Consider the following 23,358-nt stretch of genomic DNA (forward strand, 5'->3'; position numbering starts at 1 on the left):
GTACCCACCTGGGTGGGCACCCACAAAACAGAACCCGGCCGGACAACAGCCTGCAGCCTTCTCCAAGCAGAATCATGAACATGTTCCCTCAAGAAATAAAACCAAGAGGAGATATCGCCACCAATGCCAGAGCTCTGCCACTTAATGCTCAGCTGCTGTGAGCGGTGGGGGCTCGGCGAGGCCCCACCAAGTGTTTGTGTCATCTCGTTGGAAATTGCAGCTTTACTGAGAGCCCGATCGTGCCCATTTCGCTGCCGCTCAAACCCTTCCGCACCACTCATCAGCACGAGAGCGGGGAGCGACAAGGCTTTGCTGAAGATAGCCTGTCCTTTCACAGCTTGCCTCTCACTGATGAATTAAGGCCATCGAGGTGATGGTGCTGCCTGAGGGCCAGGAGAATATCTGAATTTCAGAAGTGCCTGAAAGCCTTTACCCCTCTCCGCTCATCACCCATGGAGCCACAGCTGGAGCATCCCATGGGATGCTGGGCTCCAAGCAGCAGCGCAGGGACCAGGACCCCCCACGGATAGTTGGAGGTTGGAGGATGGGACATCGGAGGAGCTGTTAAAAAGGGCTGTGGAGCAGGTTTTTGTTCAAATGGAGGGGGAAGATGGTAGATTTGACCACAAATATGCTCCAACATATGGTGTATCATCCCTTCTAGGTCCCCTCTGCACTGTGAGGGGGTGGTCTCATTGGAGGTGGGCTTGATCCTGGTGTGGGAACATCACCTTATTAGCACCAAGGCTGATTTTTTTGAGGTAAAGCTCTTGACTTCAGGCCAATCCCAAAAATAATTTCAGGGCAGAGAAAGAGCTTTGTAGGGGAAAGATTTTAACCCATGACATGGGAGGCTTGGTCAGGTCCATATACAGGTACATGGGTTCAGGGGTCCAAACAGTGTCTTGGGACCAGCTGAAAAATCACTGGCTGAGGCTCCCTGCCCCCCAAAGCATCTGGGAATGATGCTGCCGTTACTCCCCAGTTGTTATATTTATGTTCAACCCCTGGGGCCAGCACTTGAAAGATGGGAAGGATGATGTTTAAACCATCTACTCACTTCTTGCTTTGGGGCCACGGCACCCCCACGTCTCCTTCTTCCCACCAAAAAAAAAAATGTTCCCTGGGGAAAAAAATCTGCTCAGCTCAGCCCCGTCTGATGGATGGTGGCGGGGACAGGCTGGCGAGAAACCAGATTGAAACCGGTGACTCATTTCCCACTGGCGGCTATTTCGGGGGGGGAAGAGCAGCCCCCACTCCCCCCCCAACTCCAACATCCATCAGGTGGTCGGAAAGTCCCCGCAGCCACCTCTGATGCCCACTGTGCTACCGCAGGGCAAACAAATGAGTTTTCACCCTAATTGGATCTTTTCCTCTCTCTTTTCTTGCATCCCCACCCCTTGCCATCCTCTGTCAGATGCAAGGTGAGGATGCAGCTTCGTCCCTGCCAGTACCCGGACCCCCTGTTCCCCCACCCCCAGCTGTTGATGGGTGACATTTGGCTGCAAGGGAGCAGCTTCACCCTGGGAGGGGAGATAATTAGTAATTAGCATCCCTAGGAGGTTGCCATCGCTTATAGACACTGCCATGTCTATAGGTGTGGAGACGGAGCCAATACCAACCCAAAAATACCAGCCAGCGCAGATGCCCTGGGAGGGGGGAGGTGTCTGTGAGGTGTATTGGGGCAGGATTTGGGTTCCAAGGGGCCAATGATCCCATCTGGGAGCAGAGGATGGCTCTGAGCCCAAAGCACTGGCACACATCCATCCCTGTGCAGCCCCGAATGCTTGCGGTGCCTCTGGGCTCGTGGTGGGGAAAAAGAGCTTGAAGTTTAATAAAATAGCTTCAGCGATCAATTAAAAAAGAAAAACAACACCCAAAAAACCTATAAGGGATTTCTTTGCTCAGTAGCAACTAAATTTCCTCCTGCCCATCAGCCCCACCCAGCCCTGCACCCTCCACTCGCCCCGTTGCTCCCAGTGCAGGTCCCAGCACCCTCCCAGCAAGGAGCCTGGGCTGGTACCTGTTGAACCACGATGCACCAAAAAACTAACCCCCAAACCCCAGCATTTAGTGCCTTGCGGAAAAAAACCCTGCTACATCACCGTCGTCTTTAGCACATAAAACCTCTGAGTCACCAGAGGAATGTGCAGCGCTTTTTAATAGAGTCCAAACTGTCCCAGCAGGCCTGATGTTTAATATTACAGGCTGTGATTTATTTTATCTTTATTTATTTAAATTGCTCCATTGAAATATTCCTACTGAACACCCACAACAGGTGGGATGATGCTTTTGTAGGAGTGAAGGGGAGCCGGTTCTGGATGCAGCACGGGTGAGGAAGGACAGCCCGACTGCACCACTGGTCCTTTTGATGCTCAATTATGTTTTTTAACCCAAATGTAAAAAAAATGATTTTTCCTGAGAGTAGGAGTGGGTTTATGGGTGATGCTGGGCGAGGGGTGGGAAGGATGGGCTGGTCCCTGCAGGAGGGATGGGGAAAGAGGCAGCTGGGTGCGGACGTGCTAGAGGTCTAGGAAAGTTTGCCCAGGCAGAAAAGTTGCAAAGAAAATTACTCTTTTCCAGGATAAAATACAGAAACGCAGTGAGCAGATGGGTGGCTGGAAGGGGAGAGGCAGAGGGATGAGCCGCCAGCTCCTTGCTGCGGGACATTGCGGCAGCTGAAGGATGCTGCCGTGATAATAAGGGAATAAAAGTCCAGCAGAAGCAATTAAAGCCCTCCATGCCGGCTGGCCATGGCCATGGCCACGTGGGCTGGGGAGGCAGCAGCGTGGTACCCCACATCCCGCTGGGCGCATCCTCCCTGGCACCTCCACCTGGAGCCAGGATTGGGGACTGAAGTGCTCCGGGAAGGGGTGGTACGGCATCCCGGGCTCCGGCTCCTTGTTTTTAGGATGGAGGGAAATATTTTGGACGGATGCTGTGGGTTTAGCTTTATATGGGGGTGGGGGCAGCCGTTATTAGAAGTGATGCTGAAGGCGTGCGGTGGCCGGCCAGAGGCTGACGTAGGGGGGCCTCCGGGCTGGGAGTCACCAGGGGACCGGGGTCCCCACCGTGTCCCCGTGGTGGTGAGTAGGACCACCGTGGATTTTGTCCGGCTGCAGTTTCTTGGGCAGGTGCATCCCGAGGGGATGCTCCCGGTGTTCTCTTGCCGGAGGACCACAGCCGCCCCGGTGGTTGGGATGGAGGCGGCTCCCGCTCCTCTTGCTGCTCCTTCTTCTCAGCCCCAGCAAGCGCCATGGCCTGGGGGAATTTCTGCAGGGGTGGCGGGGGGCCGGGGCGGGGGGTGTGGGGTGTGCCGGCCCGTGTCGTGTGCCCCCGGCTGGGGGCAGAGCCACGGGGGTGACCCACAGCGCGGGGGACTCACCCCTGGGACCCACCCCCCGGGATGCTCCGCGCTGGAGCCCCCCCCTCCCCCCCCAGGCTTGCCGGGGGGGCTACACGAGGAGCCTGATTCGGGGCGAGGGGCGCAGCAGGACCTGGGTGGGCTGGGTGCCCTCTGCTAGAAGTTTCCAAAACACTGCAGTTTTTATTTTATTATTATTATTATTGATATTATTATTTAATCGGGGCTAACACAGGGCCGGGAAGCGGCTGCAGGGCGCTACGCTGCCCCGGCCCCCACGCCGGGACGGGGGCGGGGAGCGGCCAGGGCGCGCCCGCAACTGCCGCCTGCGCGGAGGTTTGTCCGTAGCAGGCACCTGTCGTCCGCCGCAGGGGCTGCTGGGAATTGTAGTCCTCCCCCCCACGCTGCCACCAGTACGCACGCGCAGGAGTTCCCCGCCCGGGCCGGTTGAGGCGAGGAAGGAGAAGCGTTCACTGATTGGTCCGGCGGTGGCTTTTACCCCTCCCCCTTTTCGCTGGCTTGCGATTGGTTCGGGCGAGCTTCCTTCCTTCTGGTTGGCCGGCTGTGGGAAGTGGGCGGGGCCGCGCGGCGGCGGCGGGAATTGCGGTGGTGGGCCCGCGCGCGAGCGGGAGGCGGGGGGTGGGGCCGGGCTGAGGCGAGTGGGCGCGGGAGCGAGGGGCTGAGGGGCTGGCGGGGGAGCCGGCAGGGCTCTGCGGTGCGGCAGGGGGTCGTAGGCCAGGTGCCGAGAAGGGCTGGGCTTGAGGGGGCAGGGAAGGGGGCAGAGGTGGCCGAGGGGCCTGGGCGGAGAAAGGCTCTGAGGTGGGGGCCGGAAAGGACTCTTAGGCAAGAAGCGGGGAAGAGCTGGGTCTGAGGGGATAAGGGAAGGGGGCTGAAGTGGCAAAGGGGTCTTACCTGAGGTGCTGGGAAGAGCTGGGCCTGAGGCAGTGGTGGAGATGGGGAGGGGGCCAGGGGCTGGGGAGCTGGGCTAGGGCCCTGAGGCGGGGAAGGAGTCTTAGGTGAGAAGCAGGGAAGAGCTGAGCCTGAGGGGATGGTGCAGGGGGGCAGGGAGTGGGGAAGGGGGCTGAGGTGGGGCAGGGACGTGAGGTGGCCAAGGGGTCTTACTTGAGGTGCTGGGAAGAGCTAGGCCTGAGGCAATGGTGGAGGTGGGAAGGGGGGCTGAGGTGGGGCTGGGATGAGTGGAGATGGGGAAGGGAAGGGCCCAGGCTGAGCCTGGGGCAGGGTGTGGTTATGCTGGGGGTGGGGGGCTGGCCTATAGTGGGAGTGGGTTTGGGGGCAGGTTGGGGTTTGGACTTTGGGGGCTGCTTTGGAGAGGAGTTGGGGATTGAGGGCTGGAGGGTGAGGAATAGGGTGGGAGAGGCTTGGGAAGGCTGGGTGAAAAGGCCACAGAATCACAGAATCATTTAGGTTGGAAAAGACCTGTAAGATCATCAAGTCCTTTAACCCAGCACTGCCAAGCCCACCACTAACCCATGTCCCTAAGCGCCGCATCTGTGTTTTTGGGAAAGGAGCTCAGCTGGCAGATGAAGCTGGAGGGAGGAGAGGGATTGAGAAGGAAGGTGGGGTGGGCTGGGAAGTGGGGCATTAGGTTGGGGAACCTGGACTGAGGGTTTAGGAAGGGAGAGGGAAGTGGGGCTTTGAAGGCAGCAGCAGGTGGAGTAGGGAGTAAGGGGGAGGTTTAACAGGAGAAGCATTAAGGGGATTGGGAAAGGAACATGTGACACATGAACACAGGGAATGATTAATGTGTTATTAGGGAGAAAAACTTGGGATGGTGTTGAAAAGCACTGGCAAAGGAAGAAGTGAAATGGGAGGCTCAAAAGGGAGCAGGGTTATTGGGGGATAGGGCTGGGGGGGTGGGGAATTGAATGAGGGACCATGAGAATCACAGTGGGAACCTGTACTGGGCAATAAAGTGAAGGATGTGGTGGGCTGGGGGGCAGTGGAGTGGAACAGGGAGCTTGAGGTGGAGGGGAAGCGCAGTGTAAGGCTTGTGAAGCGGTAGGAAGAAGGTGAGCTGGAGAAAGGGAGTGAGTCTCGGGGTGTGAAGTGGTAGAAAATTGGTAGCGGAAGTGCCAGGGACATGATGTAGTTACTGAATAATTGGTATATTTGTGCGGGGGGAGAGCAGGGGTGAAAGATTTTAGTGCCAAACAGGCACTTCTGGCTAGCTTTATTTCTTTAGAAGTCAATTCTGGTAAAAGTAAGTTCAGCTGTTACCCAGGAGGTCTCATCCTCCCTTTTCTGTGCTGCTTACAGAACGTGTCTACAAAGCTCTTTTTCTTTCTCACTAAACTTCATCTGTTGTTGACAAATCAATGTTACTTCCTGGGTGGTCGTATCCTACTGTGCAGTCAGGATTGTACTTGATAATGTCTGAAAGTTACCATGGATATAGGCTTTCTCTTAAAACCCCGTTTTACCTGTCAGTCCTCATGCAGCTGCACCGTACACCAATGCACGTACAGCTGAAATTGATACCGGTTGGAAGTATTTGCAGTTGATCGTTGGTAAGCTGCTTCGTTTAGGAGAGTTAAGCTTTTTATCTCCTTCTCTTCCAGGGTTTTACTGCAAGTGACAGCTGCTTGCCATAAGTTCAAGTATTTTCCTCTGCTTTGCACCTTGCTAGGCCGAAGTGAGGGATGGCTGCGGAATCCAAGTACAACATTGTTCGAGAAGTGGGCCGAGGGACCTATGGCGTGGTTTATGAGGCCATTGTTAATCAAACTAGAAACAAAGTAGCTGTAAAAAGAATGCGTTGTAGTGTGCCTGAAAATGTAGAACTGGCTCTCCAAGAGTTCTGGGCCCTGCAGAGCATCCAGAGGAAACATGAAAATGTGATCCAGTTGGAGGAGTGTATCCTGCAGAGCGGCCAGATCTTTCAGCCAGTTAGTCATTGTTCCAAGAAATCAGACAGCCATTTGCTGCTAATTGAGACCTGCTTGAAAGGGCGGAGGTGCGTGGATCCCAGATTGCCCTGCTTTCTGTGGTTTGTGATGGAGTTATGTGACGGTGGCAACATGAACGAATACCTGCTGTCTCGCAGCCCAGATGCTCAGCTGAACAACAGCTTCATGCGGCAGCTCAGCAGTGCCATAGCTTTCCTGCACAGAAACCAGATAGTGCATAGAGACCTGAAATCTGACAATATTTTGATTTCTCATAGACATGGAAGTCCTATGGTAAAGGTAAGGAAATGAAACTTTGCTGTAATAAGTATGTGATCTAAATGCTTATGCGTCATGTGCTTTGGAATGGGCTTTTGGTAAGTCTTGTGATACTTGCAGTAAGTGTACTCAGAACATCTGATATCAGTTGTGGGCATATTTTTATTTTATTTTTTTTAGGACTCTTGGAAGGAAGTAGAGGTCACAGTGGTGTGTTTCTCTAACATCCTTCATCCACTGCTTATCCTTGAGAGGAGCAGTTCAGGGCTGTCAAACTTCTGCATGCTAGATAATCAGAGAGATCACGATCAGTCAAAACTGAAGCAATATTTTCTGCGCCCTTAAACTTTAAGAACATACTGCCCTGGTACAACAGCTAGTGCTTCCAATATTGCTGCCTCAAGCACATATTGATGTTCGGGAGATGTGGGAAATGTCTTCGTGCTTCATGTTGGTGCCCTGATTGAGGTGAAGGCCAGCTGGCTTTGTTTCTTGTAGCACCAGACGGAAAGTCTGTTACAGTGCTCCAAAAAGCTGGGAGCCAGCTTGCTCCTGAACTTTCAGTCCCAAAAGATCCACTAGTTAGGATATAAAATAATAGGCCAGTGCATTCAGATAATTCGTGTCTTGCCCATTCAGATCAATAATGGTATTTCTAATTTGACCTGTAAAGCCATCAAGGGACAATTAAATCATTGACATATTAATCACTATGGACAATAATGGTAATGCAAGAGATTCCGTGTGGTCACCATGGAACAGTAAGAGCCACTTCTACCATAGATGTTGTTCAAGGTATGTTTAATCCTGATTAGGTGTAATCAGAGTGAACTTCACAGAAAGATAACAGTCAGATACCTGTTCTGCCCATCTTCGAAAGGGGATCAAACGACAGGAAAGGAGTGGGGGAACGGACAGCTGGCAGGAAATAACCAGCTTTTCATCTCACCAGGGTTGCTGCCCGACTAGTGTGAGTGCCGTGCTGTGATGGATTTCTGAGGGGAATTCACCGAGCCGCTGTTTTTAAAAACACTTGTAAAGCCAGTGTTTGTGAATAACTGATTTGGTTTTTCTGTTTATGCATTGCAGGTAGCAGATTTTGGCCTCAGCAAGGTGTGTCAGGGGAAGGGGAATGTGAACCAGCATTGCTTCTCCTCTGCGTGTGGGTCAAACTTCTACATGGCTCCAGAAGTATGGGAAGGTCACTACACTGCAAAGGCTGATATATTTGCCCTTGGGATCATTTTCTGGGCTATGGTCGAAAGGATCACCTTCCGAGATGTGGATACTGAGAAGGAATTGCTTGGTGAGGATCAGATTGGTGTCTTGTTGCCAGTGGATGTTCTGGATCTGTAGGGACCCTCTGGGAGGTGTCCTCACAGCACAGTTACAAATGCTGTGGCATATATATACTTCAGATGTGACTTTTTTCCAGGAATTTGCAAGGACCTTGCAACCCAAAGGAACCCAAAGTCGGGTTTTTTTTGGGGTTTGGGTTTTTGTTTTTAAGAGAACTGTGAAGAAATCTTTTTCTTCAGTATGCCTTGCTTCTGATTTGATAGCTTCTCCTGTGGGGTTTCCAGGTCTTGAGGACATATCACTAAGGTAGAGGGAGTGCTTTTTATATTTGCAAATCATTATATTGTTTGGAAGATCGTTCCTTCTGCCAAATTTTTCATAAATACTCTGGAGGATTTAAAGGTTGAGGGAAAGATCACTTCTGGCTTCTATGCTGTCAGGCGTTCCTTACTCTAAGGAATGCTCTGCAGAAATGGATTTGGCCCTTACTGTCACTAAAGAATTGGAAGAGAAAAAACCCTCATAGCTGTTGGTGAGGCATCTGTCTTACAGCTATCCTCTTGATAAAGGATTTAGTATCTGTGTACTTCCATTTGCTCAGGAGTGCTTTTAATGCTCTTAAAACCAAAACCTTTCTGGAACTGGGCTTATAGGTTTGCTTGTGTCCTTAACTTGGCATAACCAAAGGATGGGATCACTTGGAGCGCTGAAAGATGTTCCAAGGAGCCAAACAATAAACTGGGAAAGGATGTTTAGATAAGCTTCACTGCCATCTGGCTGAGTTTCCTCACAGTTTAGAGATGCAAGATCTTGCAGGGATGACTCGTCCGATGGCCTGCTCTTCCCACCCCCTGCCGCCTCCTTCCTCCAAATCCCCCCCATATTCGCACGCTTGAAATACTTTGTACTAAATGATTTCAGAAAAGTATATTGCAGTGGAAAATCCATCTCGAGGGGAGAGAATGCCAGTCATGCACATTAGCATAATAATTTAAGACATCTACCCAGGCTCTGAGATCATAGTATACCTGTCTGCCTGTCTTTTAAATGTTTAAATTCTTAAAAGGCATGTCTACGGAGGAACTTTGAGATGCTATTGCACTACCCCTTTAATTTTTTTTTTCATCTTCCCAAATAGACTCAATTCTGTTATTTATTTCTTTTTAAAATGCCAAACATTGATAAATGTTTTAGTTCCTGCCTACAGAAACAAGCAAATGGTTGCAGCTGAGACCAAAGCATGAATAGATTTCATTAGAATAGCCGCCCACCAACTTGAGATAAGGAGTTTGCAAGGCCAACCTTTTCTATACGCAGACAGGTCACTGCCTTTGAAACATTTATTCTTTGCTTGATGCAGGGGCAGAACAGCCTGAGTGAGCAAAGCTGTTTTTACTGTCTGTTTTGGAAGCTGGTTAATCATTTTCAACAACCAGTGAAATTATTTAGATTACCAGGAGCAAATTTACATTTCCCTTCCTTAATCTTGCTGAGGAGAAGTTGGCTAACGGTAAATGGCATATGCTGTCATTTTAATTGAAAATTGTTTGACTAACTGAGCAAATAACTTTTGTGTTTAACTCTTTCAAGTCACTGCAGCCAAGCAGTCTCCCTCCCTCCCTCTTCCAGAGCTTCTGAGTCTGCCAGTAGGGTGAAATGGAGTGAAATGGAGGAAGCTTATTTCAGCAGCCTGTGTTCCCTGCAGACGTAGAGGCCTGTGTAACTGCTTGATGAGCATGCCGTGCTTCAGCTTGCTCCCTCTGTTCCACACATGGTTATGAATGAACGCAGCCTTGTGCAGCATCTTGATTACCATGTGAAAGTAAAAGCCTTTTCTGATAACAGCCTCTCCCAATATTTGACTTGGTGGTTGCCTCTTAAGTGAGTGATGTTTCCAGGAATCTTTCAGATGTTTTGTTTTCCAGATTGTCTGTCTGTACCTCGCATGTCAGCGTTTTGTGTAGAACTTCCTCTACCTGTATAACCTGACTCCCCCTTATCTGTGTTCAGGAACTTATATCTGCCAAGGCAAGAAGCTTATTCCCCTTGGAGAAGCATTGCTGGAGAATCCCAACATGAAATTACGAATTCCCCTGAAGAACAACAAGTCCATGCCAGATGATCTCTGCGAGCTCCTGCATGATATGCTGGCTTTTAACCCGAAGAAAAGATTGGATGCCTTCCAACTAGAAGTCCGAATCGGGCAAATCTCCTATGGCAAAAAGCGTCAACGCTCTGCCTCGTAGGGATGAAGGACGTTCAGGTTAGTGTCTCTGTCAGGCCATTTAGTCTGACCTTACAGGGGATTTTCTGTTATTGACCTCCAGGCCAAGGTCCTCTAAACTGTATGTGCGACCTGTAGAAGTTCTGAAAATTCAGCAATAGAAAGATGCGGTCAAAGTAGGAGAAGAAAAGGCTTTGATAAACATTTTGGGAAAAGGAATTTGGCTGAAGTATGTCTAACAAAGAAACTTGTGGCTCCTTAATGTGGTTTGTTCAGGGAACTGGCTGTGCTGTCTGTATTTGGGCCAGCCTGTCCTTTACCCTGTACCTCATCTATTTCCACAGATGAGGGCAGGTTTCTGCCAGCACTCCACCGTTTACCTGTGCTTGTTTGTTGCTTTTACAATGTATTTGCTAACTAAACAAAAGCTGAAGCAGGCAAAGTTACTGTATATTTGTGGGTGTGCATCTTACATAGGGTATTCAGCCACGATAGTTGCTGTCAGACCCAAGACAGGCTTTTATTTTTTATTTTTTTTTAACTAAAGCGCTGTTAATGCTCAGAGCGTACCAGAGCTGGGTGCACCAGCTAACAGAGGAGCTTCGTATCCTGAACTATTTAATATGTAAAGGCCTTGAAAAATGTCTTGGAAAAAGCTGGACTGGAAGTCTGGTGGTCTTGCTGAGTCCTGCAGCGAGACTGTTGTTTCTTATGTGTCCACTTCGGAACAAAAAACTTGATCCTAATCCTTGTGATTTCTTGATGGCCTCTTTAGTATCTGCCTTGATGGAGGTTTGAATGTCCAACATAAAATTCAGGATGGTCTGTCAGATTCAGTGTCTTTCAGCAGAGCGATGAAAATACAGAAGGGAGTTTCCAGGATTTTCAAGTCCTGTCTTCTGCTATCATGGACTTCATATCCTAGGATTTCTTTGGTAAATGTATCATAGAAATAAAGTTTTTTCTGTCTGATGCTGTCACTGAGACTGAGCATCTGGCTGCCCTTACAGGTAAAGGACAGTGTCCTTTGCAACACAGATGCATTTCTGATCACTTTAATACTCACTTGATCTTGTGACAGACTTGTCCTTTAGCTTAAAGTGTTCTCCTTCCCAGGTGTTTGCCCATTCTGAACTATTTTATAGAGAACAATTGTAACATTAGCAGCATTTCTTCCTGTCCAAGGCTGGTTGGCTGGCTCCTATATGTCCTCCATATCAAAATAACTTCTGCGCTTTCTCCAGGCGAGTTTCTTCAAGTCCTTGTAAAGCACTAGCATTTACTATCTAGTCTGGAAATACTCCTCCTGATGTGTTCCAGGATCACATCTCTCATATCTGTATCACTTAATCCTCTCATAATTACTTTGTTTCCTAAAGCCCCTTTTGACTTCAGAGAATCACAGAACGGTTTGGGTGGGAAGAGACCTTAAAGACCACCTCCTTCCAAGCCCCCTGCCACGAGCAGGGACCCCTTCCATCAGCCCAGGCTGCTCCCAGCCCTGTCCAGCCTGGCCTTGAGTTGCTTCAAATCAATAACATTCTGGGTTACTTTTGCTCACAGATGCATGACCTTAATGTTTTCTATTACTGGGTTTTATCTCCTGTCAGTTAGAAGAAACTGTTAATGAATATTTCCTCATCATATTTTTTTATAACTGTAATACCTCCAGCTTTGTGTCATCAGCACACTTAAAATTGTGCCAAGGCTGTTAGTGAAAACATTAATTAAAGAAGTCCGTTGCCAGTGCCAATCTTGATAAAATTCTAGCCTTTTTATTTCCAAACTATCCATTGCAGTTTTCCCTTGGGACAGGTTAACTGCCTTACATCTTCCTTTTTACTAATCACAGTCTTCTCCTGTGTTTCTCACACTTTCTTATGTGGCACTACATCAAACGTGTTATTGAAATTTCAGGGGAAAAGATAAACACTGTTTTTTTATTTAGAAAAATCAGTTTCATCACTAAAAAATACTCGATTAGTCTGGTAGGATCTGCTGTTCTGGGGACTCCCACGTGAAACTGGAGGCCTGGCATATTGTAACAGCAACAGTGCCACTAGTTGGCAGGCCAGCCCTGAAGTGGTTAGCCTGCTATAGAGGAATTTGCAAGGATAAAGAGGGGAGGAAAGAAAAAAAGCCTCTAGCAGCCCGGTGTGAGGCTTACTACTGTTGACTTTCCTTTTTCATTACAAAACCATAAAGGTAAATAGGTTGCAGACCAGGTGCAGAACAAAAATGCCAGCAGAGCCAGGACATATCCCTGAAAACCCTGTTGGTCTCAATCCTCTTAATTTATTTTATTTCCCTGTTCGGTAGGAAGCTAGCTGAATACTTACTGTACTTGCTTTTGGCATGTAATCCGAGTTGATGCAGCAATGACTTGTGGCACAGCAGTCTGCACTGCGAGCCGCTCGCTACTCTCATGTGTTGAAAACGCTGTCAGCTGCTGTGTTAGTGTGGACTGAAACGAAACCCAGCTCTGTTTTCTGAAATGGGGGTTGTCTTAAACACCGATTCATGGATGCTTCAGCCCAGAGAGCTGGCTGACTTCATATCCCGCCTTCCTAATCGAAAATCGGGAGTAGCACAGAAGCTGAAAAGGGTTTCTCACAGTGCTAAATCTAGGTGCCGCAGAAGAACTTCTCCTGTAGCAAGTTCAAATGAAACAGGAGATAGTTTGTTGTTTTGTTGTTTTGTTTTTTTTTTTTTAATCCTGTAATGATTTGTTAACACAGGGGCAATGAACTCTACAGTGTAGGACAGCCAGACACTAAATCTCCTCAGAACAGTGTGAAAAAACATCTAAGTGAGTTTTCTTTCATTAATTTAAAGATGGATATATAACCTGTGATTCAGGAAGTCCTGATGTTAAACATTGCTCAGAACTGGGATTTTTACTGAGGACAGCCTGTTTGCGTACCTACCCTGTGCTTTTCCCTAAGCATACTTATGCTAATCGATGTCCCTGACCAAGGCAGAACAGTGGGACCTTTGGTATGGGCCGGTGCTTTCACCAAGAAGTATTTTATTTTGCAACTTTGGCATGTTTCCTTTGCAGGTATTGTGTCCCACTGGAGGCCTCTGAGATGGCAAGCAACTCTGCCTTCCTTTGGAATGAGAGGGTTGATCAGAAGACCAATGCTGCCTTCCAGTTTTCCCCGAACAGTTATATTTAAATGGACTATAACTTTATTTATTTGTACAGTAATTTTAAAATTTTAAGAGGAGAACTACCAAAAAGTCTATTTTTATGCAAGCCATCGGTGGTTTTATATTTATGTTCTTTTATGCAGCGAGTAGTGTAGGTGAAAACTTGGTTGAGGTGACCTTGACTGCCTGGCCATACTCTGCACAGTTGTAGTTGTTTCTGAACTTGCTCTCTTTAAAGCAACCCTTGTGCATCCTTTTGTTGCCGTCCTGTGACTGCCCGTTTGAAGGACAGCAAAGAAACATGAAGGAGCAGTCTGGAAGACAGGCTTTTCTGCCCCATTGCATGTTGACTGCCTTTCCAGCCCTGGCTTCTCACTGATAATGACATGTCCCATGTTCTTGGTTCAGAAGTTGTCTTTAGAAAGTTTAATTGGTGCTTTTTTAAATGTAATTCCTCACTCCGTTCTGCTTGGCCACGTAACTGAGTGATGCCTGCTGAATGAGCTGGCAAAGTGTTCAGTGTCTATTCTGAAAAGTTTGAGCAGAAACAAAAATGTATTTTCTTCACAGTAGCTTTTGAATATTCTTGCTTAGATTAACTAAAACGCTTTCTTAAAATAAATACAAAGAATGTTAAAGATGCCAACTCTTGATTAGAATGTATGCGTCACTAACACTTAAAGTAGTTTAAGGAATCATGCTTCCTGCTGTGTTAGCTGCTTGTGCCAGCTGTTCTTACAAGGGGAATGAAAAGGACTGAACTGGAATCTTGGCAGGTAAATGGAGAGTCTAATTTGCACCCCATTTGAAAAAATATTTTAATTTATCTGTAAAGTCTTGCTGATCTTTGCTTTTCTTGAGCTGGGAGCTACTAGAAAAGGTTCGTCCTGTGCTCTTCTGTTGTGCAGAGGTGAAGCAGTGTCCTTCAGGGGCAGCTTCTTTTCGTAGGAAAAGAATAAACTGCCAAAAGAAAGCTATAACACAGCGAGCCCCTCTGCACCACCTATGCTGCACAGAGGACAAATACATATGTTCCTGTTGGAAATAGTTTATATATTTCTTTCCCCTGTCCTACTCTACTAAGACTGTGACTGCACTAGAGAAGACTGTATTATAAGCTGTGTGTCATGAGCTAAATTCGTGGCGGGAATCTTTCTTCCTGCCATGACTTTATCCAGAGGCTCCGCTGGCCTTCCATGGGGAAGCGTAACATTTTCTCACCTGCTCCTCCAGGCTGTAAAATATGTTTGTCCTGCACAAACAAGCATTAATTGGCCTCTGTCCCTGTAACGGATAACAAATGGACTACCTGATAGGGGTGGCCGCTGAAAAGAGCTGTTGTGGGAACAGCTTTTTCAAAATAAGTTAATTCAAATGGTTAAATTAAACTTGACTTTTGAATTTAGGGAATCTCTAGCCCGACAACGCTCCCACATCTGAAGCATGCGCAGCAATGATAGACACAATTGCTTTGAAGCTCATTTAGCTCTTGACACCTGTGCACAGACAGCCCGTGTGGTGAGTGGAAAGACGCTGAAAATGGAGGTCTGGCTTCTGGTAGGAGACAGGTCTGGCTTCAACTGCAGCTCTACACCTGCAGTACAGCCCTGTCTTACCGAATCCTAGTTGTTGCCTTGGTTTCTAACTCATCTTGGAGTTCTGGGGCATTAGAACTTGGGACCATGTGCTGGGTTTGCCTTTCTGAAGCTTTCGGTTATCAATACGCTCCTGCTTTGCAGAGCTGCCTTTCTGAAGTAAGGTTTCTTCACCCTTCTCCTCCTAATCCTGTAGCCACTGCTACTCTGTTGCCTGCTTTCTGTCATCTCTCCTCAGGGCATGCTGCTGCTCTTTTAGGTGTGGGCTGGTCCATTTTTCTGGAATGCAGATAGGTTTGCACACCCTTGCAACATGTGAGAAAACTGCAGGGTCCGAGAATGGCTGTTTACTCGTTTTCTTCCTTGTTTTGCCATGCTAGGCAAGTATCCTCACAGCTGCTAGATATTTTTAGCTAGTCTGCTTCAATTGCTTGAAACTATAAGTTAATAAAAAATGCCGTGTTTTTTTACTAATTCATTAAAAAGTGTGGTAATACTGGTAATACTTTTCAGAATCACATGCGACGCTTCTTTTTTTGTCGTTTTGTCGTTGGTTTTGTTTTTAGGAAGGTACCACAAGTTAGTCTTACTCGAATACCTAGTGAATTGGTAAATGAATGTATGCAATGACAGCCTCTAATTTAAGTGATGACTACTTAGTGAAAGGGGCGGTGGGGGAGAATCCTGGAGCTGCTGTGGGTAGCTCTCTGAAAACAAGCTTGCTATTACAGGGTAAATGTAAAGTCTGTAGCTGGGAAAGGAACAGAATAAAATGGAAGCGTGCATGAATCCATGGTTCTGTTTCAAAAGCTGTATGCAGCTCATTAATAATAATATAGCTGAGGAAAAAAAAAACCCCAAAAAAGAAAAATAGATGTTTGTCAAAGACCTGAAATTTGGGAATGGGGAGATGGGAAGTGTGTTAAATTACGTATGTTATGGAGAAAACAAACTCTTTATTGAATGGACACTCCCACCTTGTGCTCCGAGAACTAAGGGCATGCCTGGGGGATGCGCAGGTTTCACCTGCCTGAATTGTTGAACTCCCTGGTGAGGGTGAAGTGTCAGAGGGTTCAGATCATACCTACTTGTGGAAGGTAAACCTATGAGCAGTTACTGAACAGTGGTTTAGAGCAACCTTGTGGTTCAGGAAGTTCCTAAACTGTTGGTTAGCTGCTGACGGAGCTGCTCTCTCTGTGGTGCCCTGTTTGTAGACCACTTGTCTTCCAGCTCCTGGGGGAGATGGCGATGCTGCCGTCCTCCTTGCTCACCCTAAATATTGCTGGCCATCGCTCCCCTCATGGTAAAATGCTGGGTCTTGGTGAAAGCGACTGCTTTGGTGACCGGAGGCAAACGTTTGGCAGTGGTGACTGCTTACTGGCCATCACATTGCAGGAAGAGAACGGCACTGTCAAGCACGCCACAGGGTGACAGTGGGTGCCTCTGCTCAGCGCCTGGCTCGGGGGGCTTTGACACTTGATTTTTGCCTAGGTCAGAGCACTGGCAGCAATGACTAAGGATGTACCACTTTGATTATTTTTTTTACCTACAGTCATAATCTCTCCTTAAAAGAGTTAAAAAAAATGGAGAGGAATGTGGATCTGTGATTCAGCTTTGTCTTTCGAGCGAACAGGTAGTGAAGGTGAAGCTTTGTTCTGCTTTGGTGGGGGGGGGGGGAAAAAAAGTGTGAGTTCTCCGGTTTTTATTCCCTACCCTGCAATGAGCCTCATGCACATCAGAGCGGTGTGTTAGAAAAGCCTCTCTAAATGCTGGAGTTGTCCGTTGAGGCAGGCGGTTAAATTGATTGCTTTGGATTAAGGGCGCTTCAGACTAGTTAAATTTTTTCAATGGGACAAATAACATCACTCACGGAGATGCAAGATAGCTAGGGGCTGAATTTATCCGGGGAAGAATTAAATACTTGCTTCTGTCCCCGGGCAGGATTGAGTCAGTCAATACCGTTCTATTTTTCTCTAAAATTAAGCATTGTCTCCAAATCATTCATTAGCAGAATCCTCCATTAATCATACATCCCAGCACATCTCACCAGACAGCAGAAGGTCTTTTTTCCTATGTCTGTTAAATACATCATTGTAGCTGGTAGTCTTACAGCTGCTGGGAAGCATTTTTTGGAACTAAATACATTCACAGGTCTGTTAATCACAGAGACTAATGAAGGTGCGCCGGGCGCCTGTCGCTGCATGGTTATCTGCAGGCAACCAACATGCAGATGGGGTGGCTGGAGGTACCGATCGTTCCACGGGGGTCACGGGAGCTGGTTGGATTAAGTGTCTCGTCTCAGCAGAGGCTCAGGAGGAGATAAAGCAGATTTGCTGGCCTGTCCGGGGGGCTTGGGAAGGCGGAGGGACGGGAGCTGCGATGGCTGGTGTTGGTGAAAGCTGCAGGCAGCGGCATCGGTGCTGCTGTGAGCCAGATTCCTCAGGTAGACACCTTGCCTTTGCGAAGAGTTCAAAGAACGTAATTGCTTTGCAGCTGGAGAGGCGGGAGCGAGGTTATTGGCTTGTGTGGGTGCAGGAGTGAGCTAGCATCGCTCATGAACTGACTGAATCTAGGGAAATACTTCTGCAGAATAAGGAAAACGGGGAAACCTGCAGCTCAATCCATCGGCGATGGATACAGACCAGTTCCTAATTAAAACCTTTAGCACCGGGGCACTCGGTTCACATTCATTGTTCCTTTGTTCCCTTCCACGGCGGCTGCCTTCCCCCATCAGAGGAGGCCGTTTCTGCAGTACGTTAAACACTGACACTGATTTTACGTTCTGTCTGCAAAGCATGATCCAGGTCCCCAGGTGGGTGAAATGTAAAGACACCTACACACCACGGCTGGCGTTGTGCAGGGACGTTGCAGAGAGAGGGAGGATTTGGAAAGGTAACGAGCTCGTGCGGTTCGGTCAGTCCCTGCTGTTCTTTCAAGAACCTTCGTACGGTCCTAATTGATTTTGCTGAGGCTTTTTGAAGTTGGAAGCAGTGGATTTCTCCCTTTTTAGGCTCACTTAGCTTTCCTTCATTCTCAAAGAGTTGCAGGATCAGAGAATTAAATTAAATTGTTTTTAAATGGAAACCATGTCTAGTCTACTGGCGTTATTCACACCTCCTCGCAGCGCTCCTGCTCGGCACGGCCTTGTGCTCCTTCCCGATCCAAAGGGCTGTTTGCGGAATAGCCTGGAGTGCAAAGTGGCCGCGTTTCCCAGGAAGGCAGGCAAGAGGGAAGTTGGAAGCCACCGTCCTGCCACGTGCTGATGTACACAGAGGGGTGTAAACCCCCAAAGCTGTCAACGCTTGCCCTCTTGTAGCTTCCCCAGAAAGTTTGGGGTTTAGGTTTTTGAGAAAGTGGCTTTTGAAGTGGCTTCGCAGGTGTCTTGCAAGCTGTGCCAAGCCATCATGTGGGTCTCGGCCCCACAGTGAGCGACACGGACACCCACGCACCCTGTGCTGGGATCAAGACCCTGGTTTCATCACCCTGCTCTGGTTCCTCTCATGCCAGCAAATCTGGGAGAGGTGGGTCCCGAGCCAAACAGAGGCATCAAGGTTTACTTAAAGGAACTCTTCTAACGGAAATAAATATCTAGAGCCACTCTGCTACATGCAGTGATGCAGGAGTTTGAAATCCCGGTGGGAGAGGAGGGGGAAGCGTCTCCCAAGGGTGCTCCCACGTGAGGATGCATGTCCTGGGAGCCGCGTACTGAGCTTGTGTATCACCACTGCCTTCCCGGGAAGTGAGCTGGAGGGCTGTGGGATGCATCAAGTCCCTCCAGGGATGAAACCACAAATAAGTAAGGCTTGTCTGGGGTGTGCAAGGCCTGGATCTACATCTAGTGCCCGATACCCACCAGTGGGCACTTAGGACAGCTGCCAGTAAGCTTATATTTAATTTTCATCATGGTATCGGCTGGATTTGGACAAAACTTGGAACCACACAAATTCTGGGAGGAAGCATCGATGAAAACGGGCATCTACTGAGGAATTTGTACACGTTGACTTAAGAGTTTTATTTGTTTTAACCTTTTTCCTTGAACCAGCACCAACTTCTGCCGATGGCGTGTGCTGAATGAATTTAGCTGTCAGTTCATGACTCAGTAGTCTCAGCCTTTTGCTTACACGAAAGACTGAGGCAAAACCCACCATGTTTGGCTTTTTCCCACCGTTATAAACAAACTGAAAGAGGGAGGACAAAAATATAAAGCCAGGTGTGCTGCTGCAAGACTTTAAAACTACCAAAGTGGGTCTGTGATTCAGGGCAGAGGCTGGCAGCCTTTGGAAAGGGGGCTTTGGGCATGAAATCCTGCAGAGCCATCCGTGCCCCTGTGGAGAAGGGACAAAAGGGGAAGCAGGCAGCGGCGTGGATAAATCGATGCCAAACCGCTTCTCTGCCATGTGAAAAGAACTCGCGATGAGCCCCAAGCTTTCAAGCTGCTGTTAACCCGAGGTCTGAGCGGTGCCATTTTACCTCGACTTTGTTTTTCCGAACCACCAACTTCTTATTAAACAAAGCTGATGAGCACAGCCGGATCGTGACTGCTGTATTTTTTTTAAAATCCGTCTCCTCTCTGGCTCCTGCTTCTCTTGATTTAATTTTCTCCTTTTCTTACAGATTCGCCACAGATTTCCTGAGCCCCTGGCGTGACTGCTTATTGCACTGAAGGCAGGAGGCAGCCCCTGCTGCTGCTGCACGAAGGATGTGAGCAAAGAAGAAAAACAAAATCCAAGCTGGCAGAAGGGGATCAATCCTCGAGAGCAGGTTAGATCCCCTCCACCCTGTGCCACTGGTAATACCCGGCCTCACCAGAGAGGCTGCCAGTATTGCTAGGTATTTCTGGGTTACTTGCCTTTTTTTTATTTTATACTCTATTTCTCCTTAGGCTTTTTTTCCAAGTTGACTTTTTTTATCATGAACAGAGCTGCTGGGGTCTTGGGAAGCAATGGAGCTAAGTGTGGCTTAGAGTTTACAGCTGGATGCAGGATGTGCCGAACTAGGGTCTGTAAAATGGATATTCTTTTATTTTACACCAAACTAAGCAGCACCTATCTTGCTAAATTCATCCCTTTCAAACATAAAAGGTCTATTGGATGTAAAAATTGCCCTTAACGTTAATGTCAGCAGAGCAGCTGAGCTACACATACCTGACTTTACCATGTTTATCTCAGTGTTGGTGTCCTCTCATTTTGTGGCTCAGTTCCTGTAATGATGCCGCTTCACCTTGGCTATCTTAGGCTTGAATACCTCAAGTTTTTGCTGTTTCTCCCAGCTGCTTTTAAATTTTCAGCTTCCCGCTGCTGTTAGGCTGCAGCCTAACATCTTTCTCTTGGAGCCAGCTCTTTGGACAGTAACTCCTACCAGGCAGGAGTCATTCGGCACCATGCTCTGCCAAAAGCCATCGGCACATCAGATCCTGTGGCTCCCAGCATCAGCTTTTTTGGTTTTGGTTTGGGTTTGTTTTTGTTTTGCCTGAAGAGGCTGTTGAATCACTGTGTTCCAGTTCATCTTGCCCGATCTGGGCTCTGTGTGCACTCACATAGCTTCAAGGGACAGGAACCACTTCTGCCTGTGGTTCCTTCTGCCTTCTGCAAGCAGCAAGGGCAGGTATTGCACCAGGATGACCAACAGGCAGCTGTGGTTGGCAAGGCAACCAGCTGGAAGTATCTACAGGAGCATTTTTGTTGGGGATACTATGGGACAGGGGGTCGTGAAGGTGCTGTGGCACGTCTGGTGGTTTTTTTCTTCTTTTTTTTTCTTCCTCTCTTTTTTTTTTTTTTTTTTTCTTTTTAAACATAGCTATACAAGTAGGGTAATGGCCATCGGGTCCTCCAAGTTCAGGCTGAGTACTAAAGCAGAGAGGACAGAGGGGCCCAGATGTGCCTGAAAAAATAGAGACTTATTTAGGCTGGAAAAGAGCTTTAAGATCAAGTCCAACCACTAACCCAGCATGGCCAAGCCCACCACTAACCCATGGCCCCAAGCGCCACATCTACACGTCTTTTACATCCCTCCAGGGACGGTGCCTCCCCCCCTCCCTGGGCAGCCTGTCCCAGTGCTGGACACCCTTTCGGTGAAGAAATGTTTCCCAGTCTCCAACCTAAACCTGCCCTGGTGCAACCTGAGGCCATTTCATGTCCCTGGCAGTCTCTGTGCTGCTAATGTAGCTATCATTTGCAGCCAAGGCAAAAGCTGGGGGCAACAGGGTCGGGGTGCTGTTTCCCTGGGCTTTGTTTTCTTCACAGGTGGAGCCTGTCCTGGGTGGACCCACCAGGTGGACTGTGTGACCCAGGGCAGCAGCTTTGATCCCTCCTGCAGCTGTTAACCACCATCTGATGCTGCACTCCACTGGAAAGCAGGAGGGAACAGCTCCCCAGGGACCAAAAAGTAACAGATTGAGGTAGTCCCCACACGCTCAGCAGGGTTCTAGTGCCAGTGGGTCTCCTGGGCAAAGATGGGCTTCTTCCCATGGCTGTGGGGAAGCGAAAAGTGGCTCTGCAGCCCTGCCGCTCCTACATGGATCAGGTTATTACTGCTCAAGCTGCACCTGAGCTCCCCACCACCTGGCACCCTGCGCTGGGTGTGCGTGGCCAGGTTTTGGCAGCCGGGGGTACAGGGGTGGCTTCTGTGAGAAGCTGCTGGAAGCTTCCCCCGTGTCCCATGGAGCCGATGCCGGCCGGCTCCAAGATGGAGCCAAGGGCTGACCCACCAGCGATGGTGGGAGCGCCCCTGGGGTAAGGGGAAAAACCCCCTTTGCAGGTGGGACCGGAGAGAGGAGCGAGCACGGGGGGAGCCGCGGCCCTGCAGCCCCCCAGGCCAGGGCAGGGGGAGGCCGGGGGGCTCCAGGCGCCGCAGCAGAGGCTCCCCCAGCCCGTGGGGAGCCCCCGGCCGGGCAGGCCGTGCCCCCAGCCCGTGGAGCCCCCGGGGGCAGCTCCCCCCCGCAGCCCGGGCAGGACCCCCGGGGCAGGGGCTGCCCGCAGGGGGCTGTGACCCGCGGGCAGCGGCGCTGGGCCAGCTCCTGGCAGGGCCCGTGGACCTGTGGGGAGAGGAGCCCGGGCGGGGGCAGGGCTGGGGACCCCGCGGGGACCCCCCTGGGGCCGGGCAGGGGGTGAGGACCCTCCCCACGGGGGGCAGGAGCCGCAGGGACAGCGGGTGGGGGACCGACCCCAGCCCCTACTCCTGGTCCCCTGTGCTGCTCGGGGGAAGGAGACAGAGCTGGGGGTGAAGTTAAGCCCGGGAAGGAGGGAGGGGTGGGGGAGGGCGTCTTCAGGTTTGGGTTTGTTTCTCATTATCCCGCTCTGATTTAAGTGGTAATAAATGAAACTAATTTCACTCAGCAGAGCCTGCTTTGCCCGTGCTGGTACCTGCTGAGGGATCGCGTCCTGACCGTACCCCAACCCACCAGCCTCTGGTTGTATCTTCTCCCCCCAGCCCAGCTCAGGGGGCAGGGACAGCACGGCTGTGGTGGGCACCTGGCATCCCACCAGGGTCAGCCCACCCAGCACCCATGTGCCACATCTTGGCTGTGTCTGACTGCCGGCAGGCAGAACACATCAGCGTCCCAAAAAGTCAGAGCAGGAAAAACGCAACAGGCTAAAATTAACGTGCAGTGAGTGTGACTCACCTTTGGTGTGGTCTTCTTCAAAGTAGTTTCAGCTGGTCACCGCTGACTGTCTGTCCCTGAAAGGGGGGAGCAGCTTCCACTAATATCTCGCTGCCTCTGTGCCTGCTGGCTGATTTTTCTCATGGGTCGCGAAGGAGCTGGGCTCAGGCAGGGGACGGAGCCCTCCCTGGTGCTCTCTTGCTTGAAAGCATCGGCCTCAACCCCCCTGTGCCCGGCCCAGGCGGCGGTGGGTTACTGGGGTGCAGCGTGAGCGGCCGCTCCGCAGCCGCGGCCTGAAGCCTCCCTGGGCCCCGTTTCAGCATGGGAACCTGGGCCCTTCCCAGCCCCAGCTGTGGCTCCCACATGCGTGGGACCGGCCACAGCCCTTTGTGGATTTTAAGGGCAAATTGAGGTGTTTTTTGACTTTGTTCATCTTCTGAACAGTTGTATAAGCTCTTGTTTGCTTAATCAACCGCGTTTCCACCATGAAATATATCAGCGATGGCGTGGCCAGCAGGGCCGGGGCAGGGACCGTCCCCCTGCGCTGGGCACCGGTGCGGCCGCCCCTCGAGCCCTGGGGTCCGTTCTGGCCCCTCACTCCCAGACAGAGCTTGGGGGGCCGGAGCGTGTCCAGAGCCGGGCAGGGGGCTGGGGCAGGGGCTGGGGCACCAGTCTGATGGGGGGGCTGGGGGGTCAGCCTGGAGAGGAGGGGGCTCGGGGGGGACCCGATCGCTCCCTACAGCTGCCTGGGAGGGGGCTGCAGCCAGGGGGGTCGGTCTCTGCTCCCAGGTCACAAGCGACAGGACAAGGGGGAACGGCCTCAGGTTGCACCAGGGCAGGTTTAGGTTGGAGACTGGGAAACATTTCTTCCCCGAAAGGGTGTCCAGCACTGGGACAGGCTGCCCAGGGAGGGGGGGGGGCACCGTCTCTGGAGGGAT

General features: G+C 49.9%; 1 protein-coding gene across 6 annotated transcripts; it reads left to right on the forward strand.

The window, feature by feature from the left end:
- Positions 1–3,935: 3,935 nt before the first annotated feature.
- LOC101917745 (serine/threonine-protein kinase 35-like) lies at positions 3,936–21,591 on the forward strand. Of its 6 annotated transcripts, XR_008748185.1 has the most exons (6): positions 4,714–5,585; positions 5,944–6,570; positions 7,639–7,855; positions 9,859–10,111; positions 19,435–19,581; positions 21,063–21,591. XR_008748185.1 is itself a non-coding variant. In XM_027785515.2 (5 exons), exons 2-4 carry the CDS (start codon positions 6,025–6,027, stop codon positions 10,092–10,094), a joined length of 999 nt encoding a protein of 332 aa, XP_027641316.1. In that variant the 5' UTR covers positions 3,936–3,973; positions 5,944–6,024; the 3' UTR covers positions 10,095–10,111; positions 13,134–13,865. The 6 variants fall into 6 exon arrangements, 5 of the variants coding, with proteins under 5 accessions (XP_027641316.1, XP_055667064.1, XP_055667065.1 ...); XM_027785515.2 differs by lacking the exons at positions 4,714–5,585; positions 19,435–19,581; positions 21,063–21,591 and adding exons at positions 3,936–3,973; positions 13,134–13,865; XM_055811089.1 differs by lacking the exons at positions 4,714–5,585; positions 19,435–19,581; positions 21,063–21,591 and adding exons at positions 4,058–4,103; positions 13,134–13,865.
- The last annotated feature ends 1,767 nt before the right edge of the window (positions 21,592–23,358 follow it).

This window comes from Falco peregrinus, chromosome 7 (genome assembly GCF_023634155.1).
Source record: "Falco peregrinus isolate bFalPer1 chromosome 7, bFalPer1.pri, whole genome shotgun sequence".
Taxonomy (NCBI): Eukaryota; Metazoa; Chordata; class Aves; order Falconiformes; family Falconidae; genus Falco; species Falco peregrinus.